We start from the raw sequence: 22,907 nt of genomic DNA, 5'->3' as shown, positions 1-22,907 counted from the left end.
GTATAGTACATTATAAAATGCACTTTTGTTACATCAGTGCCTCACCTTTATAATGCCTCCGTATCTCACACATTATAGTTGTAACCTGTCGTTTATTTTTCCAAGTTTTGTTTGTTTTATTCACTAACTTAGTAACCTGTGCTTGTTCATTCCCATTTGCTTTCATTACCGCGGTTATGCAAATGTTCAACATTTCCATTTATCGCATAGCTATAAAAGATTTGCTGTTTGATTCTTTTTTTGTAGTCCATGGATACTCCAGGTTCTATTGTTTGGCCTAACCTGACTTTTCAGATACCACTAAGGAACCAGAAAAGGGATCGAACGAGGAAATTGCTCCCTCTGCAGTACTACACTTTAAGAATGTACCAAAAGTAGTGTCAAAGGTAGGAATTGGGTTTGTGGAGGTGATTAACAATTCAGCAAGAATTTTTAAAGTTTGTTGATAGTTTTGGGTCTGTCAAAATATGTGTTATTTTGCGTCCTAAAGAACAAGTAAGTTTTGTGAAGTGTGTAGTTATTTTCCAAGGCTCTTGTGGAGATGGATCGGCTCGAAGATGCCGTTTCTTTATATAATCATTATTTAACAGAACCTTGTATCATTCGCAATCATTCAGTTGAGATCAACTATTCTGTACATCAGCATCTCCAACGCAACCCTCTTGACTACACTCCTTCTCATATTCTTTTAGTGACTATGTGCGGATGTTCGAAATCACCATTCACAATCTTTGAAATGGCCGATGTATTTTCCTTTTCTTTTCCTCTTCTCACACTGCAGATCTGCAACAAAGTCCACCCCGTTTTAAAAATCCTCCTTTTCCAGCACCACGCGGGTCCGCAAGCCCTCATTCAATTTAGCTCCCCCGAAGAAGCCGATGAGGTCAAGCAAGTGATCCAATCGCAAGCCTTCCCGGTGCACGGCGACTCCCTCACCTTCGAAGTCCAGTTTTCCAAGCTGCCCGACCTCCACGTCAGCCAGAACTCCAAGTTCTCCTGGGATTTCACCCACACTCCCTCCCCCTCCCCTTCTTCCCAGCCCTCCTCTCAACCCTCCTCTCAGCCTTCTCAGCCTCCGCAGGCCTCTCAGCCTTCCCAGGCCTCCCAGGCCTCCCAGGCCTCCTCTCAGGCCTCCTCTCAGGCCTCCCAGACGGTCCAATCGCCGCCGTCCTTCTCTCCGGAATGCGATCGCCTCGACGACGCCGACCGCTCCGCCGACTCCGACTTCGCCTTCCTCACGCCCAAGCACCTCCCCGCCTCCTTCTACGTGCCCTCTCGCGCCGACGCCCACCGCTCCGCCGACTTCACGCGCGACCGAACCCGTTTCCACGTTTCTACCTTTCCATCCAGGCTTCTCCAGCGAGGTCTACGCGCCCGCCTGGGCGTCGCACCGCAGCTCCGCCCAGTTCGCCTCCTCCTCCTCCGCGCTCCCGCCGGTTTCCACGGTTTCTCCAGTTTCCACGATCGGGTCGGACCGGGACCGGCACGGAAGCGAGCCGTTGGGAGCGGGATATCCGCGGTTCACGTCGTACTCGGAGCGTTTCGGCGTGTTTGGCGAAACGATCGCGGAGCCGCTGCGTCCGTTTTCCTTCAATGGCCGGCTCAGCGACCGATTCCCGCGGGGATTCGCACTGGATCGGGGCGTGGACGCGCCGGGCTCGTTCGGGTATCTGGGCTCGGACGGCGCGCTGGGCAAAGCCGGGTCCTACTCGGCAATGCCCAGCGTGGCGGGCGTAAATGGGGTCTCTCCTGTCCCGAATGTCCCGAATGTCCCGAATGTCCCTACTATGTCTCCTGTCCCGAATGTGTCTCCTGTCCCGACTGTCCCGAGCGTGTCGCGTCGCAGTCCGTTCCGCAGCAGTCCGCACCCGCAGGACCGGCAGTCGCTCTCGCCGGCCCCCAAACCCAGCGGACTCAGCGGACTCAATGGACTCAGCGGGCTCAGCGGGCTCAGTGGGAGCCGAGGGAGCGAGGACGCGGGGATCCTGGTGACGTTTTTCGCGCTGGGGGCGTCGGTGCAGCATGCAGCGTTCCTGCGCGCGTTGGGCGAGCTGGCGACGCTGTACGACTCGCTGGTGAGCGCGCGGAAGAACCTGATGATCGTGGCGTACTGGACGACGCGCAGCGAGGGCGAGCTGATGAACAGCGTGTGCGAGAAGCTGGGGAACGGGAGCAATCTGGTGACGGTGGTGGGATCGTTCTCCGCTTCCACGCTGCTGAACATCCGCGATTATGTGCAGTAGGCGAGGCGCGGCGAGGTCATGGCGTAGTCCGAGTTTGCTGGTGGCGGCGCAGGATCCGAGCGTGCTGCGGCCGTTCCAGCTGCACCAGATGAGCGTGTTCCCCGTGGCGGTGTGTCTGTTCAACTTCCCGCTGTTCTACGACGTGAACGAGGCGTACTCGTTCGCGAAGACGTTCGGGAGGGTGGAGCGCGTGATCCCGCTGCCGATGGCGGCGCACGAGCAGGAATTGGGGGAGGAGGCATTGCCGAGTTTTCGCGTTCAGTTCGTGGAACGATCCACGATTTTGCAAGTGATTCGCATGCGCGGGCAGCTCTCCGTGGAGGGCCAGGCGGTTGGCGTGAAGCCTTTATTTTTATGGAGTGTTTGTGAACAAACAGAGAACCACCAGGGCGGAAAGGAAGCGTAGTTGCAGGTCTCGCTCTGCTTTTGGAAGACTTGCATCCCGGAAAATTCCTGGCCGACGATGGGGGAAGTGGGGACGCTAGATGGAATGAGAGAGAGAGGAGGAAGAAGAGTACTCTTCGACCAGAGTGTAGAACTTGGAGATCTCGCTGTAGTAGTGCTTTTCGGGCTTTGCTGTGTCCAGAACGATCACGTAGCCGCCTAGAGGAAGGTTCTCACGAACCTGCAGTTAAGAAAACAATCGATTGAATTCGATCCATCCATCCATGCAATCATTCAATCATTCATTCATTCATAGAAGGGGTTTGGAAGATGATTCATGGATTGAGAATCAATAGAATGAAGTGAGTGAATGAAATAATGAAGGGTCAATTGATTCATTTTTAAAATGTTTAAATGATTCAAAAAGTGATCATTATATGGTTGAATGAATAACGAAATGATCAATAAATACACAAAGTGATTCATTGATGAATTGATGAATGAATGAATGAATGAATGAATGAATGAATGAATGAATGAATGAATGAATGAATGAATGAATGAATGAATGAATAAATTCATTTGACGCTTTTCGGATATGGCATAGGCGATCTGCGGCTTCACCACGCTCGTGATGATCACCACATCATACTTCAATCCATTCGTCTTCACCGAATCAATATACCGTCGATAAAACATCGACGAATGAATCGGCTTCGGGTTTCTACCTCCCATTTTTCCCCCAAAACCCACTCAAACCCCGGACTATACACAATCCGCACGCGCGGATTCCCCTCAAAATGGCGTCGCAGCTTCCTACGCCTCATTCTCTCCTCCCTTCCTCACTGCACGTGCGTTCCCTTCCACACCACCACCACCAGCTCGCGGCAGAACTGCAGCAGCGAGCCCAGCGTGGCCTCGCGTCCGAACTGCAGACACACGTCGGTGGGGCGAATGAACCGACGGAACACGGAGAGCTGCGTGGACAAGAAGGCGTCCTCGCAGATCACCGAGTCCATTTCGCGCAGAATCAAATGCAGCGAGTCGGATTCCGTTCGCTCTGCTTGTTATGCCAATATAAATTCCTTCGAACCCAATCGCCACGTGGAGAACTCCGTGCGCCCCATGTACCAGTTCTCTCCGATCAAATCCAGGTTCCAATTCCGGTCCGGATTCGCGCGGAACCCCGCCTTGGTTCCGAATCGATCGGTCTGATGCACGACCAGCACTACGCCGTCACTCTCTCCTCCTCAGAAGCCACCCGCGTTCGTCACGTCCACCAGCGAGATCCAGCGACGGCGGTAGTACGCGTAGTTCACGAGGTAGTTGTCGTAGCCGGGCCTGCCGATCACCACGTTCACGATCTCCTTCCAGTCGAACGTTCCCTTTGTGAAGATAAAGAAATCCTCCGCGTCCGTCTGGAAAAGCGACCCTGACCGCGCCAGCGTCGCTATGAACTCGTCCTGCTTCGACAGCGCCGCGGGCAGCTCCAGACCGGCCTTGAAATTCACGTTGACACGCCGCCCCACGATGAGAATCGATGAATCAGCGAGAAAGGAAGAGAAGTACTTTGGAGAGAAGCTCCTGGCGGTGCATTTGGTCCAGCAGAAACGCCAACGCGCGCACGAACGAAGACGAAAACAAAAGATCGCCGTTGCAAAACCCGATCAATGGCGTGCTCGCGTGCGCCTCCAGGTGCTGCATCATCGCTTTGAAGAAGGGCGTCCCGTACGGATTGGTGCTGAATGGGTGAGAAAACCGCGGGGATCGGTACGAAACGTCGTGGACGATTGCGAGGTGGGAGTTTCGAATGTAGGGGATTTCGGCGTCTTTGGAGAAGACGATGGTGCGGATGAAGGGGTGGAACGAGTTGAGGACTTTGAGACAGTTGGTTTGGATGAGGATTTTGTTGGGGTCCTATGGAGACAAAGGAGAAACGGGGAACGAACATTGGTTTTGATGATGGTGGTGGCGAGGGTCAGGAGAGGACTAGAGAGAAAGAGGAGAAGAAGAGAGGTACGAAGTGAAGGGAAACTACAAGATAATAGAAGAAAAGGAAGGAGACATTGTATGACTGCATTAACGAAAGAATGTCAGGAAAGAATTCAGTCGGAGAGACTGTTATCTTTGGAATCGATGGGGTCGAAAAGAATGAAGAGCGCGGCGTCAGAGGAACAGGTTTTTCAGGAACCTTCGGCTTGGAAAGCGAATGCGTTGGCTTATTCCACGATCTCTTGGGTGTTATGACATTGTGGATCTCCGTCAAACGGCCTACTTTGGGACTTGTGGGGCTGGGAGTGGCATTCTCCTCTATCCCGGTTTTATTAGCAGAGAGTACCAAGGGCTCTGTTGCTATTATAAAAGGAGTACTTTCCGTATGATGGTTCCTTAAAGGGACCATGTACACAGTTTTCTATCGTTATTACAGAAATCAACAGAGTGCTACATATCCGGGAGCTCCACTCTAAAACTAATACAAAACACGCAATCCTACCGACAGTTTGCGTAGAAAGGAATAATCACAACAACACTACAACTAGAATATAAAACTACAATGAATACCAGCAATAATTTGCTGAAGAGCACAACAAGCGATACTTCAAGCAGAAAGGAAAAGTGCTTCATCACTACAGTAAACTCAGCGATTCGAGTCTATTAATAAAAATGCAGAGATGGCACGGATTTTATTTTGATAATGATCGTATTTTGTAGGTTATCGAGTACAAATAGGGTACAGTGTGGGAAATAGAGTAACTATTTATAATAATGGTTGTGTGGCGAGTGAAATAAACTTGTTACATCTATTACACATGATATCTCCTATTATTTTTATATTATTATTCTTATATATATATAATTGTCTTAATCGTATTCGATTGCATCCATGCAATAAATAGAAACCAGTAAAGCGAACATTGCGCAAAAGACTGTGGTGAAGAGATGTCGTTTCAAAACTCAAAGTGAAAGAGCAATAGAAACCAATATTGAACTATTGAATTATACAACCCTATTCCACATATTACTTACATACATACATATATATATATATAAAATATATTCTTGTTGAGATAATCTATGTATTTGAATAGTCCATCATGGACTCGTAAAAGTACTTTATTCCCGCGGGGACCGCCTCGTTTGGATGGATGGTTCAGATTATTTGGAAAGCACCTTTCAAGATGGTAGGAAGTGTTACTTTGCTATATGTTCGCATTCTCACCCAATTTCTAGTCTCTTGTGAATCAGGGAGAGTTCCAGCACATTCTCCGTGTGCTCAACACCAACATTGATGGAAAGCAAAAGATTGTGTATGCCTTGACCTCTATTAAGGGTATTGGTCGTCGTTTCGCCATGGCTGTGTGCAAGAAGGCCGAGATCGATATCTCGAGACGGTATTTATTTCATTCAATTGGTTTTTATTTTTAGCGCTGGTGAGCTGTCGAACGATGAGATTGAGAAGCTCATTGCTGTGATCAGCACTCCTCTCCAGTTCGATATCCCCGAGTGGTTCCTGAACAGACAGAAGGACGTTGAGACCGGAAAGTACCGTCAGGTGGTCTCCAACAACCTCCAGGCCAATCTCCGTGAGGATCTGAACCGTCTGAAGAAGATGAGGTAGAAAAGCGATTGGGGATGGTGATGCATAGAGCCAACCGTGGTCTGCGCCACTACTGGAACCTGAAGGTGCGTGGACAGCACACCAAGACCACTGGCCGCTTCGGCAAGTCTGTGGGTGTCTCTACCAAGAAGTAAGATGTGTCATTGCTCGTTGAAAGGTGGTTTTATTACTGTTTGTTTGAAATCGACGATGTTGTGCTTCCGTACGAACTCGTGCGCACGAATATTTGGGTTTTGTACTTCTTTGGAACTTAATTAATTTGAATGAACAACTATAGAGAAAGGCGGAGGTGCAGTTGCTGCAAGTGTTATCGCAGTGCAACCTATTTCCTCCCCATTAAGTGTAATGGGAGAGAAGTAGCTCCAAAGACGTGTAAAATATGTCGATCAAGAAGAAGTCAATATTACAAGAGTAGGTTTTGCTATAACTTCTGAATATAGAGTATGAAGCAGGTAAACACAACTCACATTCTCATAGAAAAAAAGGACCCAGCAAATCTCAGGAAAGGAATAAAGTGGTCTCTGCTATTCCATTGCCTACTTGTCCTTTATTAATCGATGAGTATGCTATGATATTAATAATGAATTGAAGAGCAATATATGATACCGATTATCATCTGATTGATAATCTTAATCATGATATCAACATTAATTGGAATGATCGAGAGGAGTACAGTGATTTCTTTTCTACTGATTCTATTTTGTTCTGTGATTCTGTTGAATATCCATTCACAGAAGAGCATGTGTATTATAATGACTCAACAGACCAGCTGTTTGGCGAATGGTTTAAACAAGATACTAGTCTAGAATTGTGAAAATTGTTCAGTCATTTGTTTTTTGAAACACAATTTGACAATCGTATTGATGGTTATTCCGTATTCAAAAATCAATTTTGATAAACAGTATTTCTATTTGCAAACTCTTATGAAAATGGATTAATTGCCTCGGTATCGAAAAGCGATTGTAGTTTTATACTATGGTACATTCATTGCGTAAAGATGATTTAGTAGCATTTATGAGTGATTTTATTATTCTTTTTGTTACAGTAATTGATGATTAATATAAGGAAAAGAAGAAGAAACATTTTGAGAACACTAAAATATTGATCTTTCAGTAATGTCATGGATTATAACACTGTAGGTATTGCTGATTAACAAGTATGGTCGAAGAATCATACTATGAAAATATAGCTAGGAATGTATACTACAACTGCTCAGTAAACATATATGAGTTCAATTCTTATCATTTCTTTTTTGTAGAATAGTAATAAAAAATGAGTGGGGATAGATTGTGCAGTTTATGTTTCATATGGAAATAGACCGAGCAAATAGAATCAATCATAACTATCTACGATCGAAGTATATGTGCCAGTTTAATATTTCCATTCTTTTTGACTACTCATGGCATTACAGTCGGAATCGATAATTATACTGAGTGGTAAACCATGTTCATTGTCGAAAAGTTATATTGTTGCTGATAGACTTTAATCATCATCGATAAAACAGTATTTACACTAACAACCGTATGATTAGTACTTGTCAATCAATAGTACTCATAACAATTCTTTAAACTGCTTATCAATCACAGAAGATAATACACCAATATTGATCAATAACTTATTAATAGAATGATTTTGCGAACGTATTGGCTATTGAAATACACAAACCAATGATTGTTAATGCATGTAATTTGTGAAAAGAACATTGCTTTTAGAATTACGTTAATCAGTGTGTTATTTATCTAAATATGGTGAGTATTTGCCTATTGAAGCTACAGATTTGAATGGGCTATATAAAATAACTAAATAACTAGATTATCAACTTGTACAGTAGAATGGAGTAATAAACAGTTCTGCCATATCATCGAGATTGTTATATAAAATGTGTATTACCCATATCGAATAATAGTTAAAGATACTTGATTTCCACTTTCTAGACATAAGCTCACTTATGATCCCTCTATTCGAAATAATTGCCTATTATCGCTTATTATTTGCAAAAAACGATTCCTTTTCATAACATTCTGTTTACTCATTGCTGTAGTTGAAAACAGTGTGTTTTATTATGAGTGCATTCTGTGGTGGAATCGATATAGGAATAAGGAATTCGGTGATTACAACATATCAGAAAACTGGATCTGACTGTGTAACGACCATACAAGGAAGACGTATATTTCCTTCCGTCTTAGCTATCAACAAAAATAACGAAGTATCTATTTGTGAATCGGCACTTCCTTATATGCTTTCCCCTACTCATTTTTCAATTCAGTATGCAAAGCGAGTTATAGGATATCAATACAATTCTGAAAGAGTATTATCGAATCCAGATATTTGCATTGCTAAAATGAGAGAAGGCAGAGATGGCAAAGTTGAGTTTTACAAGGAAGGTTGGGAAGTGACAGAAACCCCTGTTTCTGTCTATGTGAAATTAATGAAACATATGCTAGATCGTTCTGAAGTTTATCGAGGTAGAAAGTTGGATAAAGTGGTTGTTACATTCCAGTAGACTATAAACAAGAACAAATCGCTGATACTGAAGAAGCAATTCGCCAAGTTGGTTTCACAAAGGAGAACTATTGCTTACTGAAAGAGCCTATAGCTGCGGCTATCTCTTATGGACTTGAAGGCATGGTCGGAAGCTACACTTTGGTATATGATTTAAATGAAGACACTTTTGATTGTACGATAATACAGATCAGTGACGATGTGTTGAAGATCTGTGGTTATGGAGGCAATGAGAAGATTGGAGGTTTAGCATTTGATGAAACGATTCGAGATTGGGTTATTCGTGAAGTCAGGGAAGTGACACCCTTGGAAATCTATGATTCTAAAAGCAAAGACTATCAACGAAGAATGCAAAAACTACTAAGGAAATGCCATGAAGCCAAAGAAGGGCTGGTCGAAGCACAATCTTATGAAATCGATCTGAGCGATATTGCCAGTGAAAAGGTTTTGGAAGAGATGGAACTGATAGACTTGACAAGAGCCAAAATGGATTTTCTTCTGAGTCCGTTTATCAGGCGTACGATCGAGGTGATAGACAACACTATCGAGAAGGCAGGACTTCATCAAGAAGACATCAAGCGAATTCTGATGGTGGGCGGTTCTTCTCGTTTGCGATGCGTTCATTCAGCATTGACCAAACATTTCGGATCATCGGTTTCTCTCAAGTTCAACGTCAATCCAGACGAAGTTGTGGCTTTGGGCGCGGCAACGTTCTGCCACATCTGGTCGGAGAGCGACCATGACTTTAGCATTCCTTTCAATGGTCGGCGAATCAAACTAGTGGAAGTACTGACGGTGACGCTTGGATTCCGAGGAAGGGAGAGATGGTGGTTCTGGCAAAGAACGGCGATCTTATGTCTCGAGAACCGCTTCGCAAACTCCTCGCCACACCCGTCGACAATGCGCAGTGTATGCGAATAGAGTTCTACCAGGGAGAGAAAAAGACGGCCGAAGAGAACGTCCGACTGAAGTGCATCGAATGGTCGAACTTCCGCTCGCTGCCCAAAGGCGAAGTGAAATTCGTTCTTTCGTTGTTTTACGTAAATTCGCTGTGGGAGTGCGAGGTCCGAGACTTTTACACAAAGCAGATCTATGTGGAGAGACAGCGAATATAAAAATAATAATAATAATGAGATTGTATTTTGGGAAGATTTGGAATTGTAATATTACGAATAAGCAATTGAATTGTTAAAAGAGCGAATCGATGCGAATGGTTTGACTTGTTATTCTACCCGTTGAAGGGCAAGGATTCATTTTAGTAAGAATGTGTATATATCGTAGTTAACTACATTCTAGTGCGTTGTTTTTGTTGTAGAATGAATGAATTATGACTTTACAAGCACTCTTGTTGCATAGAGATGGTAAGAATAACTCAATGCTTTGACCACCAATTATTTGTTAAAATTATAAGTGTGATGATAGATCTCAAGTGTTTTAAACATTCATATAACATGCACACCGAATAAACCTTTTTATCATAACCCCAAAATAACTCTTGGATAATTACTCATTGCTATAGTTTTTTCTCCAATTATTATTACCAAGCTCAGTACTCCATGATTTTTCTCCATCAAAGGATTCGATCAATCGATCATTCCTTTTGCATTCTCACTCATCCCTCACTTCTCCGCTCCACTTCTTTCAACAAACAATGAAACTTTGGCACAATCGACTATTCACAATTTCTCTCGCCCGTCTTTCGATTTCCTCCAGCACTTTCGCTTGAATCGCTTTCAGATCCACCTCCTCCTCCTCCACCACCACCTCCTTCTCCTCCTCCTCTTCTTCTTCTTCTTCTTCTTCTTCTTCTTCTTTCTTCGGACTCACCACCGTATCGCGATGCTTTGGATACTCCCTCCCCGTTTCTTCCCCGTTTCCACCATCCCTCTCTCCCGCATTGCCCGGCTCTTCCTCCGCCTCCTCGAGACTCGACGGGCCGACCGGGTAATTCCCAGGATCGGTGTCATCGTCCGTGAAGTTGTATTCATCGGCTTTGATCGCTCGCTTCAGTCTATTTTGGTTCGCTTCGAAGTCGCTTTCCTCGCTGAAGTGCAGGCTCTCGCCCACGTCGCTCACGTCTTCCTCCTCCGTCAGCTCCAGCACCGCAGCCACACCTTCAAAAGTGTGCGCCAGCGCACCGGGCTTCGCTAAGATGGGTGAAACGGGAGGAATTCGCTCGGAAAAGGGCGGCAACGCCTCGCTGAACGAAGATAATTCCAGCGTTTCGTGCGTTTCGTGCGTTTCGTGCGTTTCGTTTTTCGAATTCGATGAGAACAGGGGCGCGGAAACCGCGGTTCCCGCGGGAGATTTCGGAAGGGGTGGAAGAAAATCGGGCGGATTTGTGGAAAAAGGGAGCGGTTGGGAGACCGCGGTTCCCGCGGGGAAGGAGGGTTCTGAAAGAAGTTCTCTCAGGAAGGCTTCGTCTTCTTGACGTTGTTCCAGAACACAATTCAAATGAAGCGATTCCTCCGAATCGTCCTGGTTCTGAAACGCCTCGAAGGGAGTTTCATTGGGAGTTTCATGAAGAGTTTCATTTGATGGATTTGTGTTTTGAGATTGTATTATTGTTCCATTGAATGACATGATGACAGTTTCATTGACAGTTTCATTGACAGTTTCATTGACAGTTTCATTGACAGTTTCATTGACAGTTTCATTGACAGTTTCACTCACCCTTTCATTCGAGTTTCCACTCCACTGCTTCGACGATTTCCCCGATTCCCCGGTTTCCCCGGTTTCCCCGTTTCCATCGGACGTTTCCTCCATCAGGAGTTTCACGAGCGTTTCATCCTTGGGCGCGTCGACGGTGTCCAAAAACTGCCTGAATTCTGCACTTCCACTAATCGAGTCGTATTTGTCGAGCTCTCCGTTGACGTAGGACTCGAGCGTGCTGATGCCCATGTCCAAATCTTTCTCGAGTGATTGCATCGCGTGTCCGCGGTTCGGGAGTTTCAACGGCGGAATCTCGAGACTTTCCGGCGTGGGGAGGTCGATGAGGGGACGGACGGGCTCGTAGTAGTGGGAGGCTTCGAGGGAATCGCCGCGCGAGGAAGCGGGGAGGCGGTAGGAAGAGAAGGAGTGCTCGCCGTGCGAAGCGAAACGATGCGAGGTAGATAGGTCGCTACCGCTCGGATTGGATGGCTCGCCTCGAAACCGGGAGTGCAGCTGATTCACAAACGACGATGAACCGGGCGAAGATGAACGCGCTCTTGCAATTTTGCTAGGTGGAGTGAAGTGGAAAAAATTTTTACTTTGGCTGGGTCTGGCCTGCGGGGAATTCGACTGGATGAAATCTAGAGATGATGGCCAAACCATGTGACAACCGGGCTTTCTGAAGCTTGTATTTCTATGGGTGAACGCTTTGAAAAGAATCGTACATTCCATTCATGCGTGACTTCGGCGTGTTGCTTTCCCATCACGAGATTTCGCTGCCTCGTCGTCCTAGAGCATTGACCGCAATCCATTCCCCTACAGCGTGCTCTCGAGTTCCTTCTGCAACTGTTCCAGCAAAACGCGCATATCATCCCAACGAACTTCGTGAATGGACGAAGATTTGTCCATAGACTTCCAGAATCACACAATAGATCGACTCTACAAACACCAGGCGCGGCCCCAAAATAAAAATAAATCTCGAACAAACAATCCACCATGCTTCCTCTTCCCTCACTTCGCCCTCCTCTTCGCATGTCTCCTCTGCTTCCTCGCCCTCTCCGCCGTCTCCTCTCCGATCGAGCCCCTGACCATCTCCGTGTAGTCCACGCTATCGACCGACAAAGTCCTCGGCGCCCTTCTGCGCAGCGCGTCGTCGATCGACTCCGTCCTTCCTTTCTCCACCAGCTCCACGTTCGCCGCCTCGCTCACCTGCGCTTTACACGCCTCTCTCCATCCCTACCACGCCCAGACTCCACACCTCCTCGCTCACCGCGGGGAGCGACAGATCCGCGCATTTCTGCACGATCGCGTACAGCTCCTCCCGCGGATATTTCACAAAATTACCGGTGTAGCCGTGGCTCGTCGGCGTCGTAATCACCACCGGCACCGTCGAAACCGACGGCTGGTAGTAGTACCCGAAGCTACATCGAAAAGGGGAAACGTGGAAACTCGGTGCCGTTGGGGAGACCGACGAAACCCCACCGCAGCGTTAATTCCGGCATCAGAAACGGCTCCGCGGCGCGGTTGAGCGGCGTGGGGGACCGCGCGACTTCGAAGGGCGCCGCGTCGGCGGAGAGTTTCCGCGGGGGAGCGAGGGAATCGAGGCGGCGCTGGAGTTCCTTCTTGTAGAACTCGCTTTTGACGCGCGCTTTGAGCGGCTGGGAGTGAAGCGTCTGCGACTGGAGGCGGTGGAGCGCGTGGAGCGCGGAGGACTCGGAGTCGAACACCAGGAACCAGATCGAGTCCACTTCTTGACGCATTTGGAGGATGGGCTGGTCGGGTAGCAGGGCGCGGATTTCTGACTCGGTGGCCTCTTTGGGAACTTCGCGGAGAATCAGCGTCTTGCGCTCGACGGGGATGATCAGGCGGACGCTGCTTTCGTCCGAAGACAACTGCAGCTTGTCACTGGACTTTATGGCTTTCTGGATCTCTTCCAGGGAGGCCGAAAACTCCACAATGGAAGGAGAAGAAAGAATCGTGTTGAGATGAATATAGCCATCTTCGTCCATTTGGTCTACAAGATCCCTGCACTTTGCGAAGGATTCAAGACTTAATAGAGTCTCCACCTAGATCACACGAGAGTTCGATAGATACTTCGCTGCGTAACTGATCCTCTTTGTTCGAATTTACATTTGCCGTTTCTTCGTTACTCATTCTACGATTGACAAGATATCGTGTTGTCTCACTTATATGATGTCTGTTCTCTATATTATATCGCGAAATCAACTAGCACTAAATTTACTCTGCCACCTTTTCATAAGATTCCCTCGATGAAACGCCCCGAATCTTTCTTTTTTCATCGGTCGAGCTATGCACTATATTTGCTTATCACAAATTCGAAACTATGAGAGAAATCAATAGGCAAAACGGGTCAACCAACAAACATCGCCAAAAACGCATAGAACACACAGATTACAGAGAAAAGTTCGGCAGATTCCGTCTTTCAGAAAGCGTATTGAAACCATTCACCCAGTCCTGCAACATTTGGTTGCTTTCCACCACACACTCCACCGACGACGGATAGCTACAAATTATTAAAAAAATACATTTTATTATTCGTACGCAAAGACTACAAATTCATATTTTCCGCGATCTTGAGTTACTGACATGTTGAACACATCGAGAGAGAGAGTCCCAACAGGCTTGCATCCAGAATCGAATGATTCCTTTGTTTCATAGAATGAAAGGTCATCTGTGAGAACAAAGTAGAAACGCTTATAACCGACTGCAAAGCCAATGTTGGGCCCTGTGGCATGCACATAGCCTTGCATTAGCACTCGACTCGATGAACTGTTCATTTTTGTGAAGTATCATAATAAGGTTTAACTCTGGAAGCATGTAGTTGAAGCATCACAAAAATGCAAAAGTAGGTATTAAAAGGTTATTGTGATAGAAACCTCTTCCTTCCTTCTGAATGTTTCTCAGAATTGCTTGGGAATACAATGGGAAGGGTTTCAAAATTGAGGAATGAAGAAAAGGAGCTGGAAAGAGTGTTTTCATCTCCACAGATGCCGTTCTATAAGACTCACTTTATGTAGATGTGTATAATTATATATATATATATATATATATATATATATACATTTTTGTTTTGAATTTGATACAGTAAACAAACGAATCCAAAAAGTGAGAAATGGACTGCTCCAGTTCTTGGTACGATTCGTTGATGTCTTTGTTTACAATGACCTTTGTAAACGGGATATGAGAGGCTTTTTCCATCTCTGTAACACTATTTTTCAATCGGAGCTGAATGGTTTCTTCATTTTCTGTATTGCGCTTGTGGAGTCTGCTTGATAATTCCTCGATGCTTGGAGGAAGAATGAGAATGGTGGTTGCATCTGCTACCCTTTTCAGTATATTTTGAACTCCTTGGACATCAATGTCCAATATGCAAATGCGGTTATTGCGGATAACGTCTTCTACACTCAAAAACGAGGTTCCATAGATATTTCCGTGAACCACGGCGTGTTCGATAAAATTTCCTTGTTGAATTTCTTTCTGGATGATTTCTGGCGTCGTGAAGTGGTAATCGATCTACAAGTCAGGAGCTTTTTTCTTTGGAGGGATACTCCATTTCGTTCTCCTTTGCGTTTGGGACGCGTTGTGTGACTAACGCAAAACCCGAAGCGATCTGGGTAGTTTTGCATGAGTTTCTTTATCAAGGTTGTCTTTCCGACTCCACTCGGTCCGCAAACTAAAATCGAAATGCAAATCAACCCTTTTACAGACAAGCAGTGATTTTGCCAGATTTGTCGAATAGGATCGTATGAATAGAGAGAACGTCTGTCCACCGTGCAGCGAAGCAAACATCCGTGTCGAGAGTCGCAATCAGTCCTTTTCTTTCGCTCTGTTTCATACAACAAACACTCCATCAATCCGCCCACAAATAGAAGAAGAAGAAGAAGAAGAAGAAAATTAGAACACATCTCCGAATGGCTTAGGCCTCCGTGAGGAGCGCCTCAATGGTGGCATCATTCTTTTCCTTCTCTTCGCGCTTCTTCAAAATGCAGCTGAGAACGAACACGTCCACCAGCACCGTTCCCATGAGAACCACAACGAAGCGATATCCCCACTGCACGCCCATGTGTTTGCAGATGAGTCCCACGAAATACTGCACGATCTGCGAGATGATCATGTAGAAGAACAGGATCACGCACGTGCATTTCGACACGTTTCGCTTAAACAAAAGCATGGCCACGGTGAGGAAGGTCGGGAACAAGGGCGCCACGAACGCTCCCGTCGAAATCAGAACGGCGGCGCCTTTTTCTCCCAGACAGAAGCCCAGGATATAGAGCAGGATCACCGAGAAGAGCAGCAGCATCAGCGACTTGATCTCGCCGATCGCATCGATGAGGAAGCCGCTCACAGCTCTCGAAATGGAGTACACAGCGAAGAAGAGAGTCACGAAATGCGCGCCCTTCGTGTGGACATCCCACCCGTACAGGTCTCGGAAATAGATCGGACTCCAGTTCGTCGTGATGTTCTCCGTTCCCGCGATGCAGCCCTGCGCCAAGCCAAGCAGATACACTGCAGGATCCTTCAGCGCTGAGAGGATGGTGAAGTTGGGGTCGGCTCCTTCTTCGTCGTCGTCCTTCACGGACTGCTGCTTGGGGATGCAGAGAACCGCAATCAGACCCACAGCCAGGAGAATGAACAGAGAAATAAACACGCCACGATAGTCCTTGTCGATGAGAAGACTGGCCCAACCAGTGTAGGTGGGACCGATCGAGGCTCCCAGACCGTAGAAGAAGTGAAGGGTGTTCATCATTACGGCTTTGTGATGTTGGAAGAGCATGGTACCCCAGGTATTGCTTCCCACATCAATGAAAACGCTGCCACAACCTCCAATGATAAGGAATCCAAGCAAAACCCAGATATTGACGAAAAATGTTGCTCCTAACATAGAGATGATCAGAATGGATAGTCCCATAGTCAAAGTGATCTTTATGCCGAGACGAACCACCAGGTACCCAACAAATAGAGAGAGAGTAATATACCCAATAGATGAGGTGAACACAAATAAGCCTTGGTAATCATATTCCAGATGATAAAACTTCTGAATAAGAGGTAGATATACGCTCTTTGAGGTATCTACAGCGCCAAAAACGAGAAAGCAAATATAGCACACCATACAGCAAAGGAGTTGTACCTTTGTATATCCATAGTAAGTCTTTTCAGTTGGTGCAATCATAGCGCGTTACGTGAACAAAACAATGAGAACACAATTGAATACAAATTCCAAAATAGCGAGTCTGTTCATTTCTCTAAATTCTAGTTTGAGAAACTTGGGTTGAAAGAGTCTTGCTCTCATTTGCCTCCTACATCCAGAAATAGGAGGTATTTTTCCATTTCTTCAAAATCCCAAAATGAGTTATTTTTCAGGAACAGTCCTTTTAGGCGAGTTGGATGACTTCATTGCTCCTGCGCAGGCATGTTCAACGGGAGTTTTTGGCGATGCGACTTCAACTTCGGGAGGAAAAATGCAACTTGTAATGGAAGATGATCTAGGAGATGATTACGGGTATGTTTGAAGTGTTTATTTGTGATTTTCTAGTTCAGCAACATCGAGTGTGATTCAGACGAATGTAGCCAAAGTAGCGAGCGTTTCACTGGCAGACTGTTTGGCGTGCACGTTTGCTTTTGATATTTGGGTCCCTCACCGTGTAGTGGCTGTGTAACGAGTGCGGAAACCGTGTTAATTCAGCAACAGAGCTTGCAGACCTTTTTAGACGAACTCAAAGCTGTAGTTATGGGGTGATGCCAATGACCTGCAGAAAGCCCACAAACTTTACGTTGCTATTGTGTCAAGACCTTCCTGCGTGTCTCTCGCCAACAAGCTCGGCATTCCAATCGATGAAGCGTTCGAGCGCATTCGCTCCGTTCTCTATTCCCATGGAGTTTCCGTGGTCGTCCGTCAAGATCTGGGCGAAGTAATCGCCATGTTGGAATCGATCACCGAATTCGATCATCGTCGTCGCTCCACCTCTTCTCCTTCATCCATCTCACAAGACCCCTCCTACGCGATCGATTCGACTCGTTCTGTTTATCCCAAAGAAGGCCAGCTGTTCAGTAGTCTTGATATTGAACACCTCTCTTCTACCAATGATCACTATACGCTTCTTTCAAATCCCTCCTATTTCCAAAACGAATCTTCGCACCCTTCTATCACTGCCAACCACCCTTTTATCACCAGCAATTGTCCCGGGTAATCAATCGGTCGCCAGTCGTGTTAATGATTAGCTGGGTTTGTTATGCGGAGAAAAAAACACACGCCCTGGTTCCTTTTCTTTCCACCACAAAATCGGCGCAGCAGGTTTGGCTCCAGCAGTGATGCGATGTAGATTATGGGAAGTCTGCTTCGCAAAATGCTTCCGACCTTGACAAACGAACCCATTCAGAGCCAGGATATTTATATTGCGTCGGTTGTGTCGTGCTACGATCGAAAGCTCGTCGGCGTTCATTGTCGAAGCTATTTTTTAGGAAGCTTCACGACGCGATTTTATGGATCCCGCGGGGATCCACGAGATCGACTGCGTGCTGGCGACGCAGGAAATCGCGGAACTGTTGGAGAAACCGGCTCCTTCGGCTCCTTCGGCGCCGGTTCGCGTGTGGTGGGACGAAAAGCGGTGGGAAGCGATGGAATCGGGGTGTCGCACGGCGTTCGACGACGTGCTGATGAGTTCGGGGGGCGTTCTGCAAAGTCTGCTGAAGTTTGAGCTGCTCTCGCGCCCAGCAGCCCGGTTAGTGTTTGCTTTATTTGTTGAAAACTCAATGAAAAGAACACGAACAGTGCGAAACAGCGATTTTGTGGAGAGTTCGGTGTGTGTAGGGGAGGAAATCGTGTTTCGAGGAGCGTTTATTTATGGGTTTCGAAACATACAGAATCTTGCGATGAAGATCAAAGTAGATTTGGGAATAGGGGTTCAGTAGAGAGGGAAGTGCGTCTATGACGCTGTGGAAGTCATGGCGTGTCCGAGCGGGTGCCTGAATGGAGGCGGGCAGATTCGTCCAGAAAAGCGTGAGAATATGATGAAAATCGCGGAGGAGTTGGGAGTAGGGGCAGTAACAAAGTGGAAACGTAGAATTGGTATGTTCGAGAGGGATCTTCGTTCTCGATTGAACGATTATTGGAGAGTGGAAAGCAAGTGTATGATGTATTGGGTATTGAGAGAGGATCGGAGGAAGCATATGCGATGTTTCACACTCGATTCCATGTAATTCCAGAAGTAACAGTGAATTCACTGCATTGGTGAGTGTATGAATTGGGTTGAGAGGGGAAACGGATGTATTGTTTGTTTGAAAGAGAATGGTAAGAAGTGCGAAAGTGTTGTCTTTTGATGCAATACGAGTAATGTTTGCATATAGAATGTGATTGTTTCTACTGTTAGAAATCACAGAGAGATAAAAAAATAACTAAAAATACAATATGAGGTAAACGTAATAAGAAAAAGGCATACAAAACTAAAAAAGACAATTGTAACGCAGACTTAACTACCAATACTTCATATTATCGATAGAAACGGTAATGTGAAAGCAAAATAATATGCAATAGACACTATAATTTGTAATATAAACATGAAGAAGACTCCATGGAGTAGCATGATAGGTAAAAAAGGAATAGTGAAAAGTAACCAATCAACATATCCCGAAAAAGACTAAACTATCTCTAAATCGGATCAATCTACCATGATTACTTTTTTATATAAACAAGATCCGCGAGAATAAGAGTAACACCTAAACTTAAAAATAAATGAACAAAATACACTAAAATCAATATTCCTCAAACTTCATAAAAAGAGTTAGGTAGACATACATTTTGAAGATTAGGATTATCTATACACTATCAGTGTTCAGCATTCAATAATACTTTCCAATATCCTTGAATTAGAAAAACGGAAACTTCTTCCTACGAAAAAGGTAATGGATATCAGATTTGCAGGATCTATTTTTTATCATTTCGACTCATTTCATTATTACATCAGATCATCAAAAAACATAAAGAATTATCATTTTAACCTTTAAGTACCTTCTATTGAAGTCGAATGGATTGAAATGATAAAAGATCTATATCAATCATTTTATTCATTTCAATCAATACCTTCGATTACGGTTGATGAGGATAAAAAATACATCGTTATCCAATGTGATGGATTGTAGTTTTAAAAGATTTAATCATTCAATTATTCAAGATCATATCTATACTTCGAATCAAGTATAAACTACAATACAAATTGCTTGAATAACTATCAATTGTACCAATTTCAATGGACTGGAATTGTGGTAGATTCTTCTATTCAAAGTCTCCAGCATAATCACTTATACCAAATTCACCGATTTGAATAGATTTCAATGATTCACAATTCAATATGTGGAATGATTTCGACCAGTTGTTTTCATAATCATTCTTTTTCTGAGTGAATGATTTGATTCGATTTTGATAGTTTTCAATCGATTCAATCCATCGATTTGGAATGTTTGCACTGATTCAAAACAATCATTGCCGATTTCGATTGATTCCAAATTGTACAATAATGAAACATCCCAATCAACCAATACACAATTGTCAATCAGTTTCAAATGTTTCATTCCGATATTCAATGGTTTGCTGCCATCTCCTTCATATTTTTTATCAATATCACTTTCAATTCCATTATACCATTCACATTCGTTTACTAATTTACCATATCGATCATACACTTTTCCAATTCCAAATCGCTTATCATCACACCAATATCCTTCATATTCAATCAAACCATTATTATGATAACTCGTTCCATATCCAAATCGTTTCCAATTGATCATTATGCCCTTGTACACCAAGAATCCATCATCATCATACATTTCACCATATCCAAATGGAATTCTCAACTTGTTTTCTGTCAATACCAAGCCTTCAAATCGACTTCCATGATCCAAATCCACTATTCCTTCTTCTATTTCTTCTATAGATTGTTCAATATTATACGAAATAGAACCAAATTGATGATTTCCAAACACTTTCAACACTTTCTGTTCATTGAGGACAAATCCTTGATTCATGAATGCACCATTATCGAATTGCAACACTACACATTCTCTATTATTACTCAAAATGAGTGAAATCCAGCCATTTGGCTTTATTTCTTTACCTAAGAATCTATGCACAATTTTGGTGGCGAATCTAAGAATATATTAGAAACTATAGTGGAATTGACAAAATCAGCAAACAATGCATTGTATCGAAATGTCAAATTTAAAACAGTCAGTAATTACAACCAAAAAATTCATAGGTGTATTGAGGTATTTATGCTTTCGATCATTATCCTATTGCTAGTATTGGTATGCAGTATTACTTACAAGTTAATTATAAAACAGCCATCTTCTCAATTCTTTTTTTATTTTGTGGTTCGGAGTTTTTCGTTTTCAATTTGCATCGCTTATTATTATCTATGCACACCTTAATTATTGCTTTGTCTTCTCCATTTAATATCAAAAGACCTTTATATTATCTACAGAAGAGATTCTTATGATTTACTGTACATCAATTCGTTTACAGTTTACTGCATCATGCTTGTTAAACTATAAAAGCTAATATCATGGATAATATCATAAAATACTATTATCCAATTGAATTCGTTTCTCTCATGATTATCATTTAGAAATATGTAAGGTTGCTAGTCCTTTTATTTCTTCTTTGTTATTTTTTCGTAGATGCTGAATTCTTTCAATTAATTCACCCATCAAATAGTTTAGTTCTTGAAATAAATAGGGATTTATAAAGTGTTTATTGGTTGTGATATAGAAGAATTAGATCAAATCTAAGTGTAAATAATATATACTATTATCATATTTATGATCGTTAATTGTAGCAATTGTTGTACCCATTTTGCTGTGTCTTTGTCAAGTCAAATCGATTCTTCATCGTCTAGATAGTGTTGGTATACCTTCCATTTCTGTATAGTGATGAAGTATCAGCGGGAGTAAAATGTCATCATCGCTTATTAAAAAATGATAGTAATCAGTATCTAATCACTTTTAATAGAGATTACTATAGAGTAATATGTAATGGAGGATGTGGGAGGTAATATCATGTTTCTCTATAAATACACGAAAAACTACATAATGAATATTACGTTTAAGGTAAATTAAACAATATATTGTGTCAATGGTACAAAGTAAATATTGATATACTTATTTTCAGAAAACGTTGTCAAAATACTACAAATTATTACAAATAATAAGAATTCAAATAAAAATACAAATAAAAGTAGGATTTCGTTAAATGACCTTAAATATATCATAATAACTTGATCTACACAAGTATATTCTTTCTTTGTATGTGAAGTGTATTGTGAAGCAGGTTAATTTTTAAAATATCTATCGTATTACTGATATGTGTGATGAAAATAGAATAGTGACTTTTTGATGTACTAGTGTAATTTTATAGTGATTATCTTAGCTTTTTAGTATGATATTATTTACGAATTAGTAAAATATAAAATAAAACTCTTGCCTGTGATATGAAATAACTGACTGTTTTAAATTTGACATTTCGATACAATGCATTGTTTGCTGATTTTGTCAATTCCACTATAGTTTCTAATATATTCTTAGATTCGCCACCAAAATTGTGCATAGATTCTTAGGTAAAGAAATAAAGCCAAATGGCTGGATTTCACTCATTTTGAGTAATAATAGAGAATGTGTAGTATTGCAATTCAATTATGGTGCATTCATGAATCAAGGATTTGTCCTCAATGAACAGAAAGTGTTGAAAGTGTTTGGAAATCATCAATTTGGTTCTATTTCGTATAATATTGAACAATCTATAGAAGAAATAGAAGAAGGAATAGTGGATTTGGATCATGGAAGTCGATTTGAAGGCTTGGTATTGACAGAAAACAAGTTGAGAATTCCATTTGGATATGGTGAAATGTATGATGATGATGGATTCTTGGTGTACAAGGGCATAATGATCAATTGGAAACGATTTGGATATGGAACGAGTTATCATAATAATGGTTTGATTGAATATGAAGGATATTGGTGTGATGATAAGCGATTTGGAATTGGAAAAGTGTATGATCGATATGGTAAATTAGTAAACGAATGTGAATGGTATAATGGAATTGAAAGTGATATTGATAAAAAATATGAAGGAGATGGCAGCAAACCATTGAATATCGGAATGAAACATTTGAAACTGATTGACAATTGTGTATTGGTTGATTGGGATGTTTCATTATTGTATAATTTGGAATCAATCGAAATCGGCAATGATTGTTTTGAATCAGTGCAAACATTCCAAATCGATGGATTGAATCGATTGAAAACTATCAAAATCGAATCAAATCATTCACTCAGAAAAAGAATGATTATGAAAACAACTGGTCGAAATCATTCCACATATTGAATTGTGAATCACTAATTGTTATGGTTGTGAATCAACGATTTTCGTGCAAGTACTATCTTTCATGTCAGCTAGAAAAGTGCAAGATACTAAACGTATTGACGATATCACTAATATA

General features: G+C 43.3%; 8 protein-coding genes; 3 read left to right on the top strand and 5 right to left on the bottom strand.

The window, feature by feature from the left end:
* Positions 1-2,623: 2,623 nt before the first annotated feature.
* GSBLH_T00002608001 (uncharacterized protein) lies at positions 2,624-3,646 on the bottom strand (the record flags this gene model as incomplete). XM_013041084.1 has 4 exons in its annotated part: positions 2,624-2,724; positions 2,762-3,351; positions 3,381-3,443; positions 3,474-3,646. 3 exons carry the CDS (start codon positions 3,644-3,646, stop codon positions 2,934-2,936), a joined length of 654 nt encoding a protein of 217 aa, XP_012896538.1. The 3' UTR covers positions 2,624-2,724; positions 2,762-2,933.
* A 2,127-nt stretch (positions 3,647-5,773) lies between these two features.
* GSBLH_T00002607001 (uncharacterized protein) lies at positions 5,774-6,415 on the top strand (the record flags this gene model as incomplete). XM_013041083.1 has 4 exons in its annotated part: positions 5,774-5,809; positions 5,859-6,019; positions 6,054-6,242; positions 6,275-6,415. 4 exons carry the CDS (start codon positions 5,774-5,776, stop codon positions 6,378-6,380), a joined length of 492 nt encoding a protein of 163 aa, XP_012896537.1. The 3' UTR covers positions 6,381-6,415.
* Positions 6,416-8,308: 1,893 nt separating this feature from the next.
* Positions 8,309-9,863, top strand: GSBLH_T00006456001 (uncharacterized protein; the record flags this gene model as incomplete). The annotated part of the gene is made up of 4 exons (XM_013041082.1): positions 8,309-8,411; positions 8,433-8,711; positions 8,747-9,534; positions 9,567-9,863. 4 exons carry the CDS (start codon positions 8,309-8,311, stop codon positions 9,861-9,863), a joined length of 1,467 nt encoding a protein of 488 aa, XP_012896536.1.
* A 526-nt stretch (positions 9,864-10,389) lies between these two features.
* On the bottom strand, positions 10,390-13,399 carry GSBLH_T00002605001 (uncharacterized protein; the record flags this gene model as incomplete). Its single annotated transcript, XM_013041081.1, has 7 exons — positions 10,390-11,968; positions 12,000-12,094; positions 12,126-12,492; positions 12,521-12,609; positions 12,641-12,821; positions 12,850-13,318; positions 13,351-13,399. The coding sequence occupies 7 exons, from the start codon at positions 13,397-13,399 to the stop codon at positions 10,390-10,392; spliced, it is 2,829 nt and encodes a 942-aa protein (XP_012896535.1).
* A 390-nt stretch (positions 13,400-13,789) lies between these two features.
* Positions 13,790-14,198, bottom strand: GSBLH_T00002604001 (uncharacterized protein; the record flags this gene model as incomplete). XM_013041080.1 has 2 exons in its annotated part: positions 13,790-13,924; positions 13,963-14,198. The coding sequence occupies 2 exons, from the start codon at positions 14,196-14,198 to the stop codon at positions 13,813-13,815; spliced, it is 348 nt and encodes a 115-aa protein (XP_012896534.1). The 3' UTR covers positions 13,790-13,812.
* Positions 14,199-14,448: 250 nt separating this feature from the next.
* Positions 14,449-15,272, bottom strand: GSBLH_T00002603001 (uncharacterized protein; the record flags this gene model as incomplete). Its single annotated transcript, XM_013041079.1, has 2 exons — positions 14,449-14,934; positions 14,970-15,272. 2 exons carry the CDS (start codon positions 15,270-15,272, stop codon positions 14,449-14,451), a joined length of 789 nt encoding a protein of 262 aa, XP_012896533.1.
* Positions 15,273-15,337: 65 nt separating this feature from the next.
* Positions 15,338-16,591, bottom strand: GSBLH_T00006455001 (uncharacterized protein; the record flags this gene model as incomplete). Its single annotated transcript, XM_013041078.1, has 2 exons — positions 15,338-16,491; positions 16,534-16,591. 2 exons carry the CDS (start codon positions 16,589-16,591, stop codon positions 15,338-15,340), a joined length of 1,212 nt encoding a protein of 403 aa, XP_012896532.1.
* Positions 16,592-16,766: 175 nt separating this feature from the next.
* On the top strand, positions 16,767-18,618 carry GSBLH_T00002602001 (uncharacterized protein; the record flags this gene model as incomplete). Its single annotated transcript, XM_013041077.1, has 8 exons — positions 16,767-16,921; positions 16,955-17,032; positions 17,068-17,143; positions 17,175-17,605; positions 17,641-17,713; positions 17,742-17,849; positions 17,881-18,303; positions 18,331-18,618. The coding sequence occupies 8 exons, from the start codon at positions 16,767-16,769 to the stop codon at positions 18,616-18,618; spliced, it is 1,632 nt and encodes a 543-aa protein (XP_012896531.1).
* Between the last annotated feature and the right edge of the window lie 4,289 nt (positions 18,619-22,907).

This window comes from Blastocystis hominis (assembly GCF_000151665.1).
Source record: "Blastocystis hominis, Singapore isolate B (sub-type 7) whole genome shotgun sequence assembly, scaffold_2".
In the NCBI taxonomy this organism is placed as follows: Eukaryota; class Bigyra; order Opalinata; family Blastocystidae; genus Blastocystis; species Blastocystis hominis.
The sequence above is the reverse complement of the archived record's forward strand: the minus strand, read 5'-3'. Positions and strand labels throughout refer to the sequence as shown.